Below are 22,147 nucleotides of genomic sequence, written 5' to 3'. Positions count from 1 at the left end.
GTATAGGGATAGGAGTCTAAAGGACTGCATCTAGGAAATGTTTGCTTTTCCCCAAAATAAAATAACATCATGTGCCACTTGGAGGCTGCAGAGACATATGATCCAGGAGGAATCAGAGCCACTTTTCTGAATCCTATGGTATTGGAATCTGAGGCAGCTCAGACTCCCTGGGCAAAACCACCTAAGGGATACAACTTCTGTGTTTGCTTCAAGACCTTCCCTAGGGAGCTCTAACAGCCTACCTGGAGGGATGTTGCCTGACTCCTATAAGTGTTCACTGTGAAGGAATAAAGTCACCTGATCTTTCTGCTTCCTAGAGCCATAAGTGGTGTGGATGGCTTGGACACGGGGACCCTATTTTTTACTGCTTTTTGTTTTTTTTACTGTTCCAAACAGGCAGCACCAGGAAGCAGATGCCCAGTTTTCTAAACTGCTGAGAAAACATAAGGACCCTCCCTACCCATACCAGAAAGCACAGAAAATGTCATTAGTAAACAAATCTGACTTATTATAGCAGTTTGCTCAGATTACTTTAGTCTATCCAACTACCCTACTTGGCTTTGCAGACAGATGATGTTTCGGTGGGTTTACTGAAATGTTAGTAAACCCAGGAATACATTTTGCCCTTCTGCTGTCAGTAACTGCATCAAGAAATTTTAAAACTCACCAGGTAAAACTGAATGGCCTCATTTGCGTGCTGTCTACATTCTGTAAATCAATTTCAGGTAAAATGCCCCACTTCTTTGTCATTCTCCAGGGTGCTCTGAGGAACACTAATTTTTTTGTGGAATTTAATTTCCTGACTCTTGGAAAGTTTTGTTGAATTCAGATGCACAGTCTTCTGACCAGACGAAAAGTGCATTTCCATCTATTTTTTGAACAGGGCAGGGAGAGGAGAGATGATTTGCAGAGCAGTTTGGGATGGTAAATGAGACCTACTGTCACATAGGACTACTGACACCTGAACAACGCAGATATACTCAGAAGGTGACTTCTGTTGATTCAGAACTGGATGGCCATGTTTCCCTCCACCATGGACTAGCAAAGATGCAGTGTGAATGCAGATTAGTTGGTGCAGCTGTCTTCTCAGCTCCACGGGAACCCTGCACTGCTAGGAGGGTATGTTGTGTTCTGGGTGATACGGCTAGAGAAACAGAAATCTTTGCCTTCGGTGTGAGGATTAGAGCACATTATTCTCTTTGATACGTTATGTTTCAAATTTCCTTTTATTCAGGTTCAGGGTTGAGGGGGAGCCTATGGAGCGTAGGTGTCTAGAAATTAAAAGTTATTGTTCCTGTTCTCTTAATCACAATAATGAGTTTGGCTTGACAAGGTCAATTAATTATTCAGGATTGGAAAGCAACAGGATTATACATATCAGGCGGGTAAGAGAAGAGCGTTCAGAACAGGAAGACAATCAAAGGTTGATGAAAGGCTGGTGCCTCCAGAGCTCTATTATTTGCAAGTCACCTGCCTGCCTGTGCTGGGGTATCCTCCTGGCCTAGTCTCCTTCTCTCTGGAATTCCATGAACACAGGGAGTCAGGCAATGACCTGGCCTCTTTCTCTCACCCTCGTGCCATTCCCTATACACTAGTGAGCCCCCACCCCCTTTCACTTGAGCTTCAGAGCTGTTTGACTCCAAAAGGCAGGTAATTAACTATCAAACAATAGCAGGGATTTTCAGATTAATTCTGCCTAGGAAGAAATAGGAAAACTCATTTACACCACACAAAAGCGAGGGGGTGATTAGATACTCCAATGACAAAAGAGAGACCAAGATAGGGTCTGGAAAACTGATAAAGAGGACAAAAGCTTTTATTATTATTATTATTATTATTATTATTATTATTAATACTACACTAATATTCCCATTGTTTTAAGCACTGTATTCAATCCTGTCTATCATGTAAATATATCTCTAAGGGAGTTAAAAGCCCAGGAGTATTCTGGGAGGCCAGGAGGTCTCTGCTTGGATAAGGAGGACCTACCTATCTTCCTATCTCTGTGTAGACCACCTGGGCAGTTCTGCTGCATTGTCACAGGAAGGCTTTTAGAAACTCAGGGCTTTTGAGTTGTCTTCTACACTGCCCTTATTCGGCTAAGGATTCTGCCCCATGGAACATTTTATTCACTCTGTGCTTTCCAAAACATGGCCTCTTCCAAGGGAAAAGGGAGACAAGGGTGTGGCCACTTTAGATATTCTGAGGAGCTGGGTAGTTTGGCAGCAGGTTAGGGGAAAGGGTTAAAATATGCAGCTTGACTCCAGAAGCAGCCTCTTATTAATTACTCTCATAAAGCAGAACACCCTGAGGTCAAAGGGATGGAAATCATTAGACCCAAATTTTAATAAATCTTAGATAGATCTTCCTCATTCTGGCCTAAAAGATGTTATCTGGCTGCCTAAGTGGCATGCAAATCCATGGGTGGTATTTTTTACTTTTCACAAAGCAATTTTGAACAGAGTTTTCAAGGCATCTTGAAATCAAGAATCTAAGTATGAAATCCTCCACCTCTGCTACCATGGGATGCTTTACCGCTTGACACTTGAGATGCCTTAGTATTAAGCTCCCCCCCCCCCGGTGGGGTGGGGCTTTGGGGTGCAGGTGGGGCTCCAACGCAGGGATCTTTCTGTCCTGAGAACCGCCCTCCCCCATCCCCACATTCAACCAGTCCTCAAATTCTGTCTGTTCTCCCTGAGTTACGTCTTCTTCTCTGTGCTAGCTAACAGGGGAACTCCCGTCCTCCATCTTTTTCCACAATTCTTTCTTGTGTCTAAAAGACCTCCATCTTTGCTTATTTCCATCTTCTGTACAAAATCCCAGTCTACTTTCGACACCACGCCTGGCCCTTCAGGTCAATGAAACCCACTCTTGCTTTAACCCTTGCTGGCCCATAATAACTTATAACACTGCTCAGTAGAACTTTCTACAATGATGGGGATAGTTCATATCTGTACTGTGCAATGCAGTAGCCACTGGTCACATGTGGCTATTGAAGCACTTAAAATGAGGCTAGTATGGCTGGAGAAATAAATTTCAAATTGTATTTGGTTTCAGCTAGTTTAAATTTAAATACACACTGGGGAGTAGCTACTTGGCTCAGTTTTCCTGTCACCTCCCCCTTCCTGCCACCAGCCCCTGCTTCCTTCTCCTCCACACTGGCTCCAGCGCCACCCTCCTCATCAAGGCTGTTCCTGTTCCTGACTTGCTCAGGAGGCTTGTCTCACATGAGCCCCGGGGTTCTGTCTGCAGCCCGAGCCTGCTCCTCTTTCCACACTGACCCTGGACAGTGCAGATCAGAAGCACCGGTACCTTCTTCCTACAGGCTCTCCTTACGTGCCTGGCCATGACGGCTGAGTTCTCTATAGTTTGAAACTCACCCTTACTCTGCTGATTTGCATGGCTGTACTCAGATGCACCTCCATCCCCCTATGCTGCTCCCTGCAGGAACTTTCCTCTGCAGCTCAGGCCACACTGGCTCCATTCCACGCTCTAGACACTGACCAGCCCTGCTGGGATCTTTGGAAACCACCCAGCCCCTATCAGCATGGGAAGGATTCAGGAGAGCTTAAGAGCTTAGGTAGCCTTAGAGCTATCTTTCTAAAAAAAAGGAAAAAAAAAAAGGAACAAGCATTTCCCTTTTTTATTTATTACAAGGACATGAAGCGTTATCAACAGATTTTAGAAATAGTCTAGAAAACAAAGCACAAACCTAGAACTTACTATCAGTGAAAGGCTCCTAAGGGTTGGAAAGACTGTCTGCCGATCATGCTTACAGCTGAAGCACTGGCAAACATGAACCAAAGAAAGGCCCCTAGTTCTTCCATCCTTTGCTTGAGCTAACAGACAGGCCAGTACTTTGCAGCACGGGAAGTTGGATGCCGCATAAACAGACCAACCTGACTTCTGTATAGGTAATTTCTAAATTCTATTAAAACATCTAATCAGACGACATGGGGAGGAGAGGACCCACAATGTAGGTAAGTTCAGGAGTGCCTGGAGCAGGTTGGTGCCCAGGAAGGATTCAGCCAACAGCAGCTATATGCCCAGAAGCTAAATTCCTGGGGGTGAATTGGGGAAACACTGTACACGAATGGGAAGTAACACTTCCGGGGCAGCTTTTTATTCATCTTCACGTGCTAAGTACTCAGCCACGGTACCAGTAACCAGAGTTCTTTCCCATTGGTTATTGGCTGCATGAATGAATGAAGGCATGAGCGCGTACATGCACAAAGGGCTGAAGGGTCTGAGTCTCAGGCAGATACAAATATGGCATCCTAGCTGTCAGCAAGAATGACACACATTGAATCACAGCCATAGAGAGGATACAGTACAAAGAACTAGTGGGGCAGAAGGCATATTTGATAGTAATGAGAAAGACATAATCTCAGATGTTCAGTAGTTCACATGATACTGGGAAAATGCATTACCTTCCTTCTGGGTGGGTTTACTTATATATAAAGCTTACTACATATACATAAATACACATTGGGCAGAATATCAATTTAGTTCTTTTTTGCTGCAGTTATTGTATGAGTGTGTGCGTGTATGTGTGTGTGTGCGCACATCTTTAATGATCATAATACCATTTTGAAAACTTAATATGCCTAACTTTCATTCTAGCAGCATTCTGCTCAGGGTTGAATAGCAACTTCAACAAAATTCAGACAGTCAGCTTCTGATGGGGGAATTAGGGTTGATGTTCAGTACAATAAATGAACCCAAGATAAATATATTTCTTTTTTGTTTTTTTTTAAATCCTGGATGGTGATGTATCCTCTTTCCAGTACAGAAACAGGGGAGTCTGCCTCTATTTAGTCTGATTGCTTTTAAGAAGGAGGACAGGTTGGCTCTGAAACACTGTGGTCCTCTATTCATTAAAGTGTCAATAATGCTCAGGCCAGGCATATCGACATCGGATTAGCTTGGGCTGAGTCTGTGTACAAGACCAGTACCTTTTTTAACCCAGCTTGTCTCCGGATCAATACACCCATCAGCATTCGAAAATTAGCCCAAGATGAGATTCCAATACTTGAGGTGGTGTGTCATGCTAAGAGGGCATCTAGCCAAGTCACAGATGGAAACACCTAGCTGGGGATTAGACATTTTCCATTAGCTTGGACATGAGTGAAGATTGATGTAGACCCCATCCCCTCGCCTCTTTCCATCTCCCCACCCCCACACATACGCAACCTTCACTCTTTGAGCTTATATAAGATCTCTGGGCTATAATTCCAGCCCTTTCCTCTATAAGCAGTTATTAAATGTACACTTTATATAAGGCACTCACCTAGGGGCTTATTAGGGCAGGCGGGTGTGGGCTTAAGGGGGGAAAATGACAAAAACATGTTCCTTGTTTTCAAGGAAGATTCAGAATTTTTCACTATTCCTTCCATTTTCCAATTCCATAAAGGTCCTGCTTCCTAAAGCAAATATCTGTAATAGAGCATACTTCCTAGTGTCTCTGTCATTGTGACATTCCAGGTCTGACAAGTAAGTTCACGAACTTGTTGCAACGATGTTGCTAACCATTTTTTTTTAAAGGTTTTATTGGTGAATTGAGGAAGGGGAACAGTGTTGGGGAATTGGGGAAGCAGAACAGCCAAGCTGTTGTCTTTCAATCCCAGTTGTGGAGGGTGCAGCTAGCGCAGCTCCAAGTCCAGTTGCCATCCAGCTGCTCAGCTCAAGGTGCCGTGTTCAATCTTAGTTGTGGGTGAGTATAGCCCACCAACCCATGCAGGAGTCAAACCAGCAACCTTGTTGTTAGGAGCATGTGCTCTCATCAGCTGAGCCATCCTCCCACATATTGGCAGCTCAGCAGCAGCTCAACTTGGGTGCAGCTCACTGGTCCATGTGAGAATTGAACCGGTGACCCTGTTGCTCAGAGCTTGTGCTTTCAACCAACTGAGCCACTTGGCCAGCCCGCTAACCTTTTCTGATATCAGAGGGATTATTCATTATGAATTTGTAACAACTGGACAGTTAACCAAGTTTACTATTTGGAAGTGCTGAAAAGGCTGCGTGAAAAAGTGAGATGACATGAGCTTTTTGCCAACAATTCATGGCTCTTGCATCATGACAATGCACCAGCTCACACGACACTGTCTGTGAGGGACTTTTTAGCCAGTAAACAAATAACTGTATTGGAACACCCTCCCTACTCACCTGATCTGACCCCCAATGACTTCTTTCTTTACCCAAAGGTAAAGGAAATAGTGAAAGGAAGACATTTTGATGACATTCAGGACATTAAGGGTAAAATGACGACAGCTCTGATGGCCATTTCAGAAAGAGTTCCAAAATTGCTTTGAAGGGTGGACTAGGCACTGGCATCAGTGCATAACTTCTCAAGGGGAGTACTTCGAAGGTGACCATAGTGATATTCAGCAATGAGGTATGTAGCATTTTTTTAGGATGAGTTCACAAACTTAATTGTCAGACCACGTATTCTGCTCTCAACAGTGTGTGTATGGAGGAAGGAGGCATGTTGGGGCTTGGGGAATGGCTTCAAATGTACCACTCATGGTACACATTGTAAATGATGCCACTGGAGCATTCAAGGACACTCCTTATAGAATACTGATTCTCAAGCACTTTTTGCCAACTATCCACAATAAAAAATGTATTTTATATTAAAAAATTACAATGAAACAAAAACCTTACGTAACAATACTCGTACCTACTCTGCTGTTTTTAATACAGTCTGATATTTTCTATGCAACTCTGTTTCCTTTAAAAACTGTTGTTTATACCCAGAAGTAATATTCTCTTACAGAACTCATAAAAGAAAAAAACATCATAATTTCCTTTTGGAAAGAAAAAGTAAGAAAAAATAAAAACGGCTTGGTATGACCACGCTTTGCCACAACGTGAGGGGCTCAAATGTCCCACTGGCCTAATCCCTAACCAGAGCCAGTGCCCACAGTGCTGTCACTCTAGTTGTGTCCTCTTTTCATCTACCCTCACCCCATCTTGCTCTTCACAGTTCGTATTATGATCCAGGCTGTACTTTCTCCTGCCTTCTTACATTAGCTTTCCTTTAATTCTTCCAGCTCCTTTAAGTTCTCCCTTCTTAAGCCACCTTCATGCTCCTTGTTTCTCTAACCAATCATCCAAGGACTCTTCACCAATTCCCTGGGCACACTGACCTGGAGGGATGACTGAAGGAGCCTCTGGAAGAGAAGTTTATTGCCCTGGACTTGATATTTAGCTGGAGGAAGAGAACTGGGAATAGGGCTGGAAAAGAAACAGCAACAGAGGGGCCAGGCTCCACTGCGCAGGAGCTTTACGTGTCTAAGGTAACAAAATGAGGTTATTTGGTCCACTGCAAGAGACGTCCTAAAAATGTTTAAAAATAACAATGGTGTGGGGTTTTTTTTGTTTCTTTTGTTTTTAAAGATTTTTTTTTATTGGGGAATTGGGGGGATGGGAACAGTGCTGGAGAATTGGGGGAAGGGGAACAGACAAGTTGCTGTCGTTTTGTTCTTCAGTCTAGTTGTAGAGGACGTTGCTTCACTGGCCCAAGTTGGCACCATCATTGCGCTCTTCCCGGGCGAGGCAGATCAGTTGCCGGCTTCTGGACAGCCGCTCACTGCGGCTGCTGGCCTCTCAAGATGGCTGCTGGCTACACACGGTAGCCCATGGCAACCCACTGCCACAGGGACTGCAGCCTACGCCATCGCCGGTGACTCACAGCAGCCCAGCTCCAGGTTGAGCCGCTGCTCAGCATCTTAGCTGTGGAGGGCAGCGTCACTGGCCCTCATCTGTGGGATCCGAACCGGGGCCCTCTGGCATCCCAAGCCAGTTCTCAACCATCGCACCACTCGGCCGGCCCACAATGGTGTTTTTAAAAATAGCTAACACTGAAACAGCACCTCCATGTGTCAGGCCCTCTTCTAGTGTTTTCACTTCAGTACATGTAAAATGTAATCCTCTCCACAGCTCCTCCCAACATTGACTCCATTGTACAGAAGGTAACCCTGTGGTTCAGTTAGTAACTTGGTCAAGATCTCATAGACAAAAAGCAGCCAAGTATGATTCTGAGCTCTTACTCCCTAATTAGGAATCTGTCCAACGCGTAAGTGTTGTCAATTCTGGGGCCAAGTCACAGATGGGGACAATTCTGCTTCATGGGGCGCAGATGAGCACCACTCCTAGGGCCTGAGAAACATGGAGAGAGTAGAACCAAGACAAGAGAGATGAAAACAAACAACATACAGTTCTGAAAAGCTGGGGGTGAGAGGTGCAGAAGAAATGGAGGGGAGTTGGGGTTCGGCCAAAACATGGAGAATCAGACATAGGTAGTAGAGTGAGGGATGTGGTATTGGAAACCCAGGGCTGGGAGGTGAGAGACAATGAAGCTGGAACTGATGGATGCGGTATGAAGGCTACGTCCCAGGTAGGTGCCCAGAGCGTCTGTGTCTGCTTTTGGCTCTGCTTTCTTTGAAGGCTGTGTGAGGGTATGGCAGATGTATAGCACTAGAAGAGCTAAAACACTGATTTTAAAATAAAGGCAGCTTAGAATTGGATGGAACCTGATAAAACTTAGGGGAGAAAAAAACCAAGGAAAGTGATAATTAGAAGATCATTTTCTGAGGAAATATATTTTTGGAACAAGAGCATTAAAAAAAAAAAGAAAAGAAAGGAAAATAAATAACTGTAGTCCTATTCATTAGGAAAAGTATTTGAAAATGCAGCATCTCATAGAAAAATGACAATTAGGAAGTTGTCCTGACTGGATGGAACAAACAGAACTCATCTCTGTTGAGAATCACAGGACAATTGTTTAACACAGGCTCCCCCAGCCACCCACTCGGACCGCCCAGACAAGCCCCACCCACCTTGCACGATGAGGTGGACCCTCGAGGTCTTGGGGTGGTTGTCGGTCTGCACAGAGCAGGTGTAGGGGCCCTCGTCATACACATCCACGTTCTGAATCTCGATGCTGTACTGGGTTTGGGTGTTGCTCAGGAGCACCACGCGTGGGTCCAGGCACCACTTGTCGTTCCCAGCGTAGAGGATGGTGCTGCGGTTTAGCCAGGCTACCCGCGTGACTCGGTTGTCAATCGTGCACCTGGAAGAAAGATCAGATGGGTAAGTCAGGGAACTGGACAGAAAACGGGACCCATTAGAGTAGGGCCCATGGCAAGGCTAGGATGACATTTTCAGTCTTGTTTTCACTTCCTGCCCCCAGTATACACACATGCATTTCCTTTGATTGGTCACAGGTGGCACTTTCTAGAATTTGGTGGCAGAGGTCTTATGGAATTATAGCCTTAGAACATTGGCTATCTCCGACTTTTGGGTCCTGAGCCGTTTAGTGCTTTGGAACCACTGGACTGAGCAGAGGACTTTGCAAATAACCCTAGCCACTTGTGGTTATAACGTGGAGACATCTTCCACACCCAGAACAGCTGCGCCCTTTGAACATGACCAGCCTTCCCTTTGCTCAAGGATTTCCATAATGTGGATGATGATAATCCCTCACATTACTTTCTAGGTATTTTGGGTATATTAAGCCACCCAATACTTACAAGAACCCTATGAGGAAGGTTCCACTGGTAAAAGGAATTGAAGAACAGAGAAACTCAGTATTTTCCCAAGTCACACAGAATATATGTGCTACACCAGAGATTTTAACTACTAAACACTTTAACTACTAAATGTTCTTCTTCTCATCTCAGAATAACAAATTCTGACAGAAGCCTTCTGAAGTAAAACCAAAATATGGACCACCACCATTGCTACTTATCTTCATTATATCCAAGGCGAGAAAAGTTCAATTATTGCTAGACTAAAAGCATTTTCCAAAAATCTCAGAATTGTTTGCACATGCAAAAATAGACATTCTTTCTTTTTAGTTTTGCATCTGGAGTCCCCAAATTGTAGAAGCTCCCTTCTCTTTTCCTACACTTTCATATTTCCCAGTTACTCTAGCCAATTCCTCATCATATCTCTGTCTGCATTCATTTCCCTCTCTCGCTGCACCAAGGATGTTCTATGGCCTTAGGCTAAATTCACAACAGAGTGTCGCAATCCTAACTATAAAGCTGGAAATAGCAATGTAGCACAGTATGTATAATGATGCCTCAATTTTATATATTCTTTTGCAGTTTAAAAAGTACTTTTACATCCACACTGTCTCATTTGATTTTTGCAACAAATCTGTCACACGATGATCTTACCCATTCTCTACTTTAAAGATCAGGACTCTCGGGTTTGGAATGGTCTGGCGACTTGCCCCAGGTTAGAGAACTAGGAAGTGAAGTCAGACCTCTCAGGCAGGTTGTCTAAATCCTGGTCCTGCGTGCAAAAGTGAATTTTTCAGTGGAGAGGCATGATTGCTTCCGCTGAATTCTCAAAATGGTCTGTGACCATAAAAAACCTGAGAACTGCCGCTGAGCACACCAGCTTCCCTAGGCGGTCGCTCTCGAGATGAGACATCCTGTACTGTGCATCCTTTCCGCTTGTACTTGTGTAAATGTCACACGATCATTGCAGGGCCACTCAGGCGCAGGTGGGACGCCTTGCTGAGAGCTCCTATGGAGAAAACTGCTCAACCAGAAATGCGTTTGGCTCTGGTGTCCAGCAAGTTCTATGCTGCTTATTCTGTTTTCTGAGCAACACAGGATGGCCATGGTAGAAGGCATAACTAGGGAATGATCAGGAGGACATTGCTGGAAGTGGGCATGCACTACTTGCATCAGAACCCCATGGGGGGTTTCTTACAGATTCTTTTGTCCTACTGATTCAGAATCGTTGGGACCCCAGAAATATGAATTTCTAATAATATCCCAGTTAAGTCATACATACACCAAAGTTTGAAAAATCGTGGTACAGAGCAGTGTATCCAGGATCAGCTACATAATTTGAGGGGCTTGGTGCAAAATGAAAATGTGAAGCCCTCTGGTCAAGAATTATCAACAATTTCAAGATGATGACAGCAGAGCATTTAGCCAAGAGCAGGGTCCTTTTGAATACAGGGCCCTGTGTAAATAAACACACATTCTGAATGGGTCTCATACTTTACCATGCATATGAATCTCCTTGGGATCTTACCAAAATGCACATTCTGAATTGGTAGGTCAGAGGCGATGCCTGAAAGTCTGAATTTTTAATAATCCTCCAGGTGATACACATGCTGATGGCCCCTAGACCATTCTGTAAGTAGCATAAATCTACAGGTGAATTGTACGCATGTTAGGGTTTGAGAAGCACTGAGCAAGCACCTCACTGTATGAAAGTGTAGTATAAAACCCAGCAGATCAGCATGAATGGGGGCCTTGTTAGAAACGCAGAATCTCAGGCCCCATCACAGATGTAATGAACTGAAATCTGCATTTTAATAAGATGTCTAGGTAACCAGATGCACATGAAGTTTGGACTGGTCTGGAATGCACTCCAAGATTTCATTTTGCCTTTGATAACAACACCTAGAATTTACTCCGAGAGTGACTGAGAGGAGAGAGCACAGATGATGGAGGAAGCACTTGATGCTGCCCCTACCCATATGTTCCTTGCAGACCGATGCTCTGCTTTCAAGCTGCCTCCCCTGAAATGTGGGTTTTGAACTACAGTGATTTGAAATCCCTTAAGAACAACACACTTTGCAGCTTGCTTTGTTAGTAACGTACCTGGGAGGTTATTTGTATTAATGACCTTAACGGCAGTTCCTACTCAAATTTTGCATAGATCCAAGCAGACAAAGTGGTGAAATTCATACTCATGGATAATGTCTATTGAACATGTATTACTACATGCTTGGTACTGAGCAAGCCTATTATATACACTAGCTTATGATCTCAAAAACTTGGTTGGTTCCCTTATCATTGCTAAATTACAGCTGGGTTAACTGAGGCCAAGAAATATTCAAATTGATTAAGAGCACACCAATATGAAGCTTCGGAACCAAGATTCAGACCCAGGTTTCTGTTGTTTTGTTCTTTTCCTCAAATTCAGTGTTCTTGAATGTCCTGATCGGACTTCCCAAAAGTTTCTATAACACTTAAATTCAATGTGCATCAGAATCACCAGCAAGCCCCGATAACTACAGATTGCTGGGCCACTACCTGGTCTGGAGACCACAACTTTGAAAACCATTAATTTAGAGATATGGTTTCTGGTGAAACAATAGCAGTGGAGTGAGTGGGCACTAGGAAACGACTTGTGTGAAACCGTTTCCCATTGCTTCACAGGAAGAGAGCTGTATGGTAACCAATATGTGCTGGGAAGCCAGGAGCAGAGCCCTAGTTATGTTTTCCTCCAACAGCTGAAATTTGACCAGATACCAGGTGAATGGCCACGGAGCAGGAAACGCTGATCAACAACCTCTAAACAGCTTGAATCATTACTTTTGATGCCCACAATGGGGACATCTCACAGCCTCTTCCTAAGTGCAGGAGGACTGTCCTGGGCTTCCTTGTGAGTGTCTAATTATTGGAAATGGGCTGAAATGGAAGCAGTCTCATCACACTGCACCGCACTTACAGGGCCAAAGATGTCCATTTGCAGATACACTGACGCTCCCAACACAGCCAATTTTCAGCACGGTTATGGAGCCCCTGTGATATACTACACTGAAAAGTTGGCATAGCTTCAGCTGTGGTTTGGGCACATCCAAGGTCATGTTTAGATGTCCAAGCTGTCACTGCTGGAGATCAGTCTTGCTGAGTCTCTACGGCATTAATGCTGGCTTCTGCAGAGATGGATCACAAAGGGAACTCGGCGGCCAGCTCCTGTCACCTCCTTATACCTGCCCCCATCTATCTGTCTCATTTATCGAGTCTCCACGACAATGCAGAGGATACAATTCTCCCTGGTTTAAAAAAGAAAAAGAAAAAGCGAGCATAATTGCTCTCTCATCCAGAGTGAATGCTTTGGTTGGTGGGTGAGTCAGTAGAAGGTTTGGGTGGAAACTCAGTCAACAAGGCTGGCTTTTTTACAGAGACGGCCCTTAACATAGTTCTACAAAATTACTCCTAAATCAAACCATGGTGTTTCCATCTTCCTCGGGGAGGTGATTTACTGGGAATAAAGAAAGTTTCAAACTCACCTCTCCCTGACTGACCCAGGGGAGTGTAGCTGAGGATGGCCAATTGTCTTTGGGAAACTATTCACAAGTCAGCCAGCATGAGGCAGCCAGGAAGAGAAATGGAGAGACAGAAAGGATTGGACGTGACCTGCCCTACCTTTGAAACTCTCTCACCTTTTCAGAACTGCCCAATCTTGAGATATAGTAAGCTCCCACTCTGAGCATCCCCTCTGCCCATCCTGCCGCACATGCAAAGAACAGAGGAACAGCCTTTGCACACCTAGGGCTTCTGGATCAAGACCTGGAACTCCCACTCCCCAAACTTCAAACATCTCTCAACTCTGAAAGCTTCCTCTCCTCCAGCCTCAGAGGTGCTCTCCATTATTTCCATACTCCAGCCCTCCAGCCAGTGGCCATCAATCTTCAGTGATTGTGTGAGTGGCCTTCACCTCCCACCAGGCCTTCCCCTCTTGTGTGCCACCCCCATGGACAGCCCATGGCCTGACTTACGCAACATACTGGCAGAATCCAGACAGACAGACAGAAGCCTTGGATGGACCCTTGATATCATTTTACTGCTGAACCACGGTGCTCTTCTCAGCCTATGTGTCTGTCTGCACTCTGCACCTTTTCTTGGAGATGTTTTTTCTTACAGAGGATAGGCCTAGTGTATTTGAACACAGATTATCAAAGATGGCCAGCCTGCAGAGGTTGTCAATGCACTTTCTTCGGTGATGAAAAGGCTCATGTGTAGTTGACCAGAGAGGACCAGCCACGCATGCCATCCTGGATCTCGCACCTGAGCACAGCACATGGTAGAGAAAGCCGTCACATCTGCAAGTGTCAGCAGCTGCACCGATTGCGCGAGTACTCTAAAAACGCAGCCTTCTCTGGCACAAAATAGTCAAAATGATAAAAAGCAAGGGCCTACAATCAAGATCACTCTGCCCAGAAAAGCTATCGTTTAGAATCGAAGGATAGATAAAGATCTTCCCAGACAAGAAAAAACTAAAGGAGTTCATCACCACCAAACCAGTATTACAAGGAATGGTCAAGGGACTTCTTCAAGAAGAAGAAGAAAAAGATAAAAATATGAATAATAAAATGTTAATAACGACTACATGTCTATCAACAAGTACTTTAAATTTAAATGGATTAAATGCTCCGATCAAAAACATAAGGTGGCTGAATAGATAAAACAAACCCTTACATATGCTACCTACAAGACACTCACTTCAGACTGAAAGACACACACAGACTGAATGTAAAGGGAAGGAAAACATATTTCATGAAAACGGAATGTCTAATCACTAAGTTGTATACGTGAAACTAATATAATATTGCGTGTCAACTGCAATTGAAAAATTAATAACACATTTAAAAAAAACTAAATTCATTGGGAAATCCTATAGCCCTCTATGTCCTTAATCGCTTGCTGATGAATACTGGCTTTATTATACTTGCTGCATTTATATATAGAATGATAGCAAAAAATGATGGAGAAAGCCCAGGATGAATGCTGCAGAGATAAAACCATGAAAGCATGGACTCAAGATACTTTGGATTAGAGAGAGAGAGAGAGAGAGAGAGAGAGAGAGAGAGAGAGAGGTATTGAATGAGTGTGTAGAAATTGAAAGAAAAAAGAAAAATAGAGCTTGGAATCTTCTAAAGGCAGAGAAAGTGTGTTGAAATAAGCAGAAGGGTTATTGAAGAAAGAGGGAAAAATCCAGGCTTGGCCTTTGTTAAACACACCTGCCTGAAGATCTGAGTACTATAATGGATGCAGGCAGTGGGTAATCCAACCATTCCTTCTATCAAATGGCTCTTTAACTGCTTTTGAAAAGCAACACGTCTCGAGCAACGCTTGAGACTACAGTGAAATGAGTGCTTCCACCCTTCACAGCACCTGGTCACAATCTCATCTTATCACACAGAAATGCTCCAGCTGCCCCAAAGTTTGGCTCCTCTGAGTGAGCATTTGGCTTGTGCCCAGCCCCTCCCCTCAAGCTTTGCAGAGATGCATTACAAAGCGGATGGCTCAGAAATACTGACACCGGCTCCATGGAGTTGGCAGGTGCATCTTCCAGATCTGCTTCTGGGGGAAATCAACAAATGGGCAAACCAGGTTGCTTCCTCGTCAACCTGCTGAAAATTCAGACATCACTGCACTTTAGGTCTTTATTGTAAGGGAAGCCTTCACTAGTGGGGGTGCTAATTTTGACCCTACTGGAATCTAAACTCATGTCAGTATTTATAAAATTGTTCTTTTTGTTTTTGTTTTTCTTTTGGGTCATACAGAAAGAAAAACATTGTACATACACTCTGTTCACATGGGCCTTGCATCTATCAACAACTACCGTTTTTGCTTTACATTAAAAACATGTATGCTATGATTTTTCTTAGTTATGAAAATACTGACAAGGCTGATCCTGCCTGGGTAGAAGCAGAAGGAACTCTTCTGATAGAAATGAAGAGACTAGGGGAAAAGCACAGCTGTGCACATACTGTACTGTGAGCCCACATGGCTGGCAGGTAGCTGTAGTCTAAGGGAGGGCGTGGAAGGGGAGAGAGAACAGGTTCTGAAGTCAGAATGCTGGAATCAAAGTCCCAGATCTCTTCTTGTTGCCTCTCAACAAGTCCTCTGACCTCACTGAGTTTCATTTCCCTCATCTTCAATGGATGCAACTTTCCTCCTGCCTGGGGTGAATGAGAAGATTCAACGCAACCATTGCATGTAAATGCATTGCTTGGTATGTAGTAGACACCCAGCAAATAATAGGATTCTACAATCTATTATACATACTGCTTTCTCATCATATATGTATATGTGATATAAGATCACTGTCTAGATGGTAAGTTTTTGAAAGGCAACGGTCATGCCTTATTTTCCATAGATGCCCCTATGCAACAAAGCAGTGAATACAAAGTAAGCACTCAATAAGTATCTAATTAATGTTTGATTAAGATCTCCCACCTTTCACAAATTTCTGAGAAGTAAAAGACCACAGAGCCCGTATCCAGTGAAGGTTCAGGCTGTGAGGATATCTACTTCATATGTTCCACCAACCCAAATTTACAAACACAAAGTACGTGCACCTCCCCTTACTCTTTGTGGGAATCCGAACACCGGAGGCCATCCCCTTCATGTCTTTAATGTGGGGTAAATCAAGAAGGCTTGGTTTTGTGGACCTCTGAGACGGGTTCTTTTTTTTTTTAAATTTATATTTTTTATTGTTAGTTTCAGGTGTACAGAACAATACAATAGTTACCCAGAAGGGTTCTTGATAAGTGAACCTATCCATCTATCCTTCTTGTCTGAGTCAAATAAAGTAGCAGAATCGCAAAACAAACTCTGCTGAGTTAGGTGGGCCATGACTTTGCTAAAATGAATGACAGTATTTGGATTTGTCCTGGTGACAAAAACCCAATACTAATTCAAATGCTGAAGGAGGCTTAGTACTGCTGAATAGGTCATATCACGTGAGTATGCCATAGCTCCCAAAAACCATTTATTTATTCAGTAACTGTTTGTTACATCCATGTGACAAGGAAAGATTCTAAACTCAAGATATCTGGGCAATGCAGCCTCTTGATATAGCATATGGCCACAGATAAAATCAATAGAGCCTTTTCCCCCTAGGTGGCCAGGGCCAGGCTACCTGGAGGCTTTCTTTCTTTTCTTTTCTTTCTTTCTTTCTTTCTTTCTTTCTTTCTTTCTTTCTTTCTTTCTTTCTTTCTTTCTTTCTTTCTTTCTTTCCTTTCTTCCTTCCTTCCTTTCTTTCTTTCTTTAAAATTACGTATTTATTTTATTAAATTTATTGGTATGACAATGGATAGTAAAATTATATTCAAGTTTCAAGTGTATATTTTCATAGTACACTATCTCTATACTTGGCCATAAGAAAAGATGAAATGCTGCCATTTGCAACTACAGGGATGGACCTTGAGATTATCACGCTAAGCAAAATAAGTCAGACAAAAGAAGTCAAGAACCATATGACTTCACTCATATGTGGGGTATAAAACTGAAAACCACAAAGGAACAGAACAAACAAAGAAACAAAAACTCATGGAGGCTTTTCTGTCCATTTCTTTTCCTAACATATTCAAAACTGTTTAAACACAGATAAAGTTCTCTTGAACCCCTTCGTGGAGACTAACATTTCCTAGGGGAGACAGCCCAGATGTGCTGAGAGACGGTTAGTGAAAATTCACCTTGGACTTCATCTGCTGTTTGACTTTGAGCTCCAGAAATGATCTCTTACATAGCCCATCTCACCTCCCAGCCCACACTGCTTCAGGCATGATGTGTACCTGGCACACTGAACTGTGACCTCAGCTTACAGTGACCTGAGCACTCTGCTCACTTTTAGGATTCAGTGGTTTCCTTTATTTGGAATGCCTTTCCTTATTATTTGTTAGACAAGTGCCTATTTCCCAATCAAGGCTAATTTTAAATATTATTTTGTATCTCAACTACCTTTCCTCTGCAAACATTTTTAACCCCCCAAGAATGTTCTCCGGCATACTTTCATCCTGGCGTGTACTTATAGCAGTCTGTTCATGCTATGTCTTCTTGTGACAGGTAGAGCTCTGGCAGGACAGGAAGTATATAATATGTGCTTTTCTATTCCAAGGACTATGGGTTACTTTCAGGGCAATTTGGATCTTGTGAGAATTAAGGTGGCCGTTGAAGTTGGAAGCAGTTTGCTAAACAGAAGAGGACAGGGTATGGTATTTCAGGCAGAGGGTAGAGCACAAGCAAAGCGCAATGGAGCTGTGAAAAAATACTGTCATGTTTGTGGAAAGATGGAAATTTGGTCTGTGAGGAGTATCAGGCTTTGGTAGATGAGAAAAGTTACAAGAGAGGAGACCAGTGAGGGAATCCACTGCTATTTCTGTGTCCTCTTGATCCACTACAGACTGAGCAGTATGGACCCCATCAACAGGGTCCCCAGTTCTCTAGCTTCCCGTTGGGTCCAGCTGAAAGGAAGGGAAGCAGTAGCAGGAGATGGGGTAGACGAGGTAAGATAGGGGCTGCCACAGGTTGTCTATATCCCTCCATCAAAGATCACAGCTCTTGGCTGGTGGCCCTCTCTCTCTAGTGGGAGCTGTGACTTCCTCCTTTTATCTCTTCAGGCCTAGAGGTGGTAACCATGCCCTCCTGTACTAGCCCCAGGTCATGACTATCCCCTGTGGTTTTTCTGCACTTTGACTGCACCTTTATTATACTCTCCTCTTTATTATTCTTTATTCATTTATTATACTTTAATTTACTTTATTATAATTTATAATTTACTTTATTATACTTTAATAATCTGCTTTATTATACTTTCCATGCCATTATACTCTTCAACATGCCATCTTTTCCCTGCAGGAACCTTGACAATTTTAGGTGGTGCAATAGGCCACGTAAAAGATGTTTCACTTTATCCTGAAGACAAGAAGAACCAGAGAACCAAAATGAAGAACTTTGCAATGACTACCTTAAAAAATGACGGACAGGGGCCGGCCGAGTGGCGCGATGGTTAAGAGCTGGCTTGGGACGCCAGAGCGCCCCGGTTCGGATCCCACATATGAGGGCCAGTGACACTGTCCTCCACAGCTAAGATGCTGAACAACAGCTCAACCTGGAGCTGGGGCTACCGTGAGTCACCAGCGAAGGCATAGGCTGCAGCCCCTGTGGCAGTGGATTGCCATGGGCTACCGTGTGTAGCCAGCAGCCAGCGTGAGCGGCCAGCAGCCGCAATGAGCGGCCGTCCAGAAGCCGGCGACTGATCTGCCTCGCCCGGGAAGAGCGCAATGATGGTGCCAACTTGGGCCAGTGAAGCAACATCCTCCACAACTAGACTGAAGAACAAAACGACAGCAACTTGTCTGTTCCCTTTCCCCCAATTCCCCAGCACTGTTCCCACCCCCCCAATTCCCCAATAAAAATCTTAAAAATAAATAAATAAATAATAATGGACAGTTATAAAGGCACAAAAGCTTTTCTCCTTCTTCTCCAGGGGATGACCCTCCCTGGCAGGGATGGGGCTGGGAAGAAAAAAATGAGATTCCAGCAAATGAAACTGTCTCCAATCCCTTTTTCTTCTTTTCTTGTGTCCTGAGGATCCTATCCTCACCAGCTGGACCATGTAAAGGCCATACCTGAAATGCGGCTTCATCCTGGAAAAGTTAGACCCAAACCGGCAGGACACTCGTAGGGGGGACACTCATGGTTGTCCAATCCAGACACTTTGTACAATTACACTTGGAAAACCAGGACTCACTCAGGCAAACTGGGATGGATGGTACATATTAGGTATATCGTGCCATGCTGGAAAGGGGTCTGGAAGTACCCTGCTGCTCCCGAGCTAGGGCCACAAATGGCTGGCAAAAATGTAGCCTTGTGCGTAGGCGTTAGCCTCAAGTGAAACCAGCATGTATGTCACTCCGGGCCCCATGTCTGGGGCTAGTTCCAACTCCAATTCCTTGTTGAGAAACACTTTAAATTCATCCCCCAGGCCTGGGTCCCTCCTATCATCTCTAAAGGACTGCCTATGTTTAAGACTTAAACACCACCAGTACGGGGAGAACCACATGGCTTAGGAGACCAAAACCATAACCTAGACCAATTGCAGTGGATGTTTCACTTCCAGACAGCGAGTGCGAAGCCAGACACCCAGGCTCTTCTCATCAGTCAGCAGACAGGCTGCTTTTCTACCTGGTTCTCACCCCAGAGACTGTGCACAAGTATGGCCCTGTATTGGGGGAGGGAGAGGTCAAATGAAAGCCATCCAGCTCAAGGTCATATACCTGTTTTTTGTTTGTTTGTTTGTTTGTTTTATTTTCTTTCCTAGGAGGAGACAGTCTGCTACATGAAACTCCAGAGTAACCCAGAAGGAAGAAAAGGTTGATGTAGCTAGAATTCCAAAATGACAAAGAGGGCTCCTGGGTTGGCGGAGGCTTTCTCCGTTTTCTCACTATGACCTTAGTCACACGTTATTTCACCTCTTGGTGGTGCCACTGTGTCTAAAATGATTGCCCGGGGGCCCAGGTGGAAGTTAGGGACAATGAGAAGCAGGCTGGCTTCCTCCCAGGAGAGCAGCTGCCCAGTTACAAAGTGCCATTTCTACCACCTGAGAGGTGGAGACAAAGTGACAGGAGAACAGAACTGATGCAGAGAGATGCATGCACACTGGAGCAGCTGCAAGGCTCCCCCTCCGTTTGTGCATCCTCTGCTGACCCCATGAGGAGAAAGGGTCCCCAGGGTCTAGAAAAACAGCGCTCACTTTGACAAGGAAATGGAAGAATAATTAAGTGCAGTAGAGGTAATTGGACCTCTCCAGATAGTTAATCTGTGGGATGTGATACCTTAGGGGCCAGGATGTATCCCCCAGAAAGATGAACGCTCCCAGTGGAAGGAAATGCCTTCAGCTCTGAGGCCTGCCTCAGTCCCTAGGAGGAAGGCCTCAATGCTTGCATATTTTCTGTCAGATTTATTCATCCGTCCCCTGTGACAACTAGTTGTTTGAAGAGCTCCATCTCAGAGGAGCACCCAGATGTGTTAAACCAGTTGGTTGTTAAAGGCGGCTACTGAACGGCTTCCGTGTCCTCTCACCTTCCCTCAACTTGTCCATCATAAAATGGAAGTTGGCTCCAGGGAGCAGCTGCAGGGAGGGGCCCATGACGCAGGGAGAGGAAGGCCAACTGACACTCCTAGCCAGCTGCTTCTGTCTGGAGGACTAAGGACTGGAAAGTCCTAAAAGTACCTGTGGTAGGCCAGAAGGAAAGATCTAGAAAACAGTTGCATAGGTGTGTTTACCTAAGGGAGGCACGCACCTATTGCTCTGCCTCAATTGTTGGCAAAAGCCCTGGAGGAAAAGCTCCCGGGGTTTTTCATTAGACCAGGCCTACAGATAAGGGACGTGCGAGTAGCCAGAGAACCCACTCTGAAGGGAGGCCGGAAGCCGGGCCTGGGTCCCTGGGTCTTGGATCCGCAGTCATATCCCCACCTGTGCAGGACACTGTAGTTGTCAAGGCCGTTCCAGGTCCCTTTTATCATCTCTGTGCCACTCCCCAGGTTCCTGTGAGCTTCTGCTTCTAACTGCCACTCTCTTTGGAGGACTGTCTTTAGGCTGCAGGAGCCCCTTTGCCCACTCGCAGAAAACCAGGAGTGTCCCCCAAGGGCAGCGGGCCACAGCCTGACTGTGTGGGAACATGGAAGCCCACTCTCTGTACCTGCGTGGGTCTCACTGCAGGCAGGCCAAAGCCACCCTCATGGCTATTTGCCTGAAATGGAGCCTCCGGGTCCTGCATCGCCCACTTCTTCTGCCGTTCCCCTAGGGAGCACCTCCTTAATAAGTCACTTTCACACAAATTCGCATCTCAGGGCCTGCTTTGGGCTCTGGCACTAAGACAGTCCTATTTGCAGTTCTCACAAACATTGTGCTGATTAAAAGGGAAAACTCTTAAGGAAGGGAGCATGAGGTGCTTTGGAGGCTGCAAAGAGCAGGTACCAGAGAGATGGCCACGGCTCTGCAGTCAGGCTTTGGGCAGAGGGGCAGAGTGTGTGGCCCGGGCTCAGGGAGCGAGGAGACAGGGCTGAGTAGAGTCTGAGGCCAAGAGAAGCAGAGACAGCAGGGGCCATCTAGGGACACTGACACCAAGAGCAATGCAATCTGGCCAGGCGTGAGTCCTTACAGAAACACCTAGCAAGGATTTCAGGAGTTTGGTGTGTGTGTGTGTGTGTGTGTGTGTGTGTGTGTGTGTGTGTGTGTGTGTGTGTGTGTGTGTGTAGGGGGGGTTTGGGGGAGAAGAGCATATGGATTGGAAATCTCATGAAGGGGTGAACCCTGAGCTCACGTTAAATAAAAACTACATCCGCATGAATAAAGAAAAGGTGAGAGGGTGTTCTCCATAGGAAGCAAATAGAGTCCAAATATATGGATATGGATATGGGGTATATGTTTATATGTCTAGGGTCTGGTGTGACAGATGCGGGGACTCTGAGATGCAGAGGGAGACAGCGTAAGAAGGAAGACTATGGTCAGCTTGCAGAGAGAATGCCATGCTGAGGGGTTTGCTCTCATCTGCAGCAGAGGACTGCTGTTTAAGGGGTTGGAGAAGTCGAAC

The 22,147-nt window shown here is 44.8% G+C and overlaps 1 protein-coding gene across 4 annotated transcripts in view; it reads right to left on the bottom strand.

The window, feature by feature from the left end:
- The window catches only part of NTM (neurotrimin), a 452,901-nt gene that overhangs the window by 186,085 nt on the left and 244,669 nt on the right, over positions 1–22,147 (bottom strand). For all 4 annotated transcript variants that reach the window (XM_019628243.1, XM_019628244.1, XM_019628245.1 and 1 more), the window contains exon 2: positions 8,841–9,073. In XM_019628243.1, the coding sequence (XP_019483788.1) occupies positions 8,841–9,073 (233 nt within the window). The remainder of the gene's footprint in view (positions 1–8,840; positions 9,074–22,147) is intronic.

This window comes from Hipposideros armiger, unplaced genomic scaffold, assembly GCF_001890085.2.
Source record: "Hipposideros armiger isolate ML-2016 unplaced genomic scaffold, ASM189008v1 scaffold_767, whole genome shotgun sequence".
NCBI classification, from domain to species: domain Eukaryota; kingdom Metazoa; phylum Chordata; class Mammalia; order Chiroptera; family Hipposideridae; genus Hipposideros; species Hipposideros armiger.
Note: the sequence above shows the minus strand (reverse complement) of the source record. Positions and strands in the feature narration are given on the sequence as shown.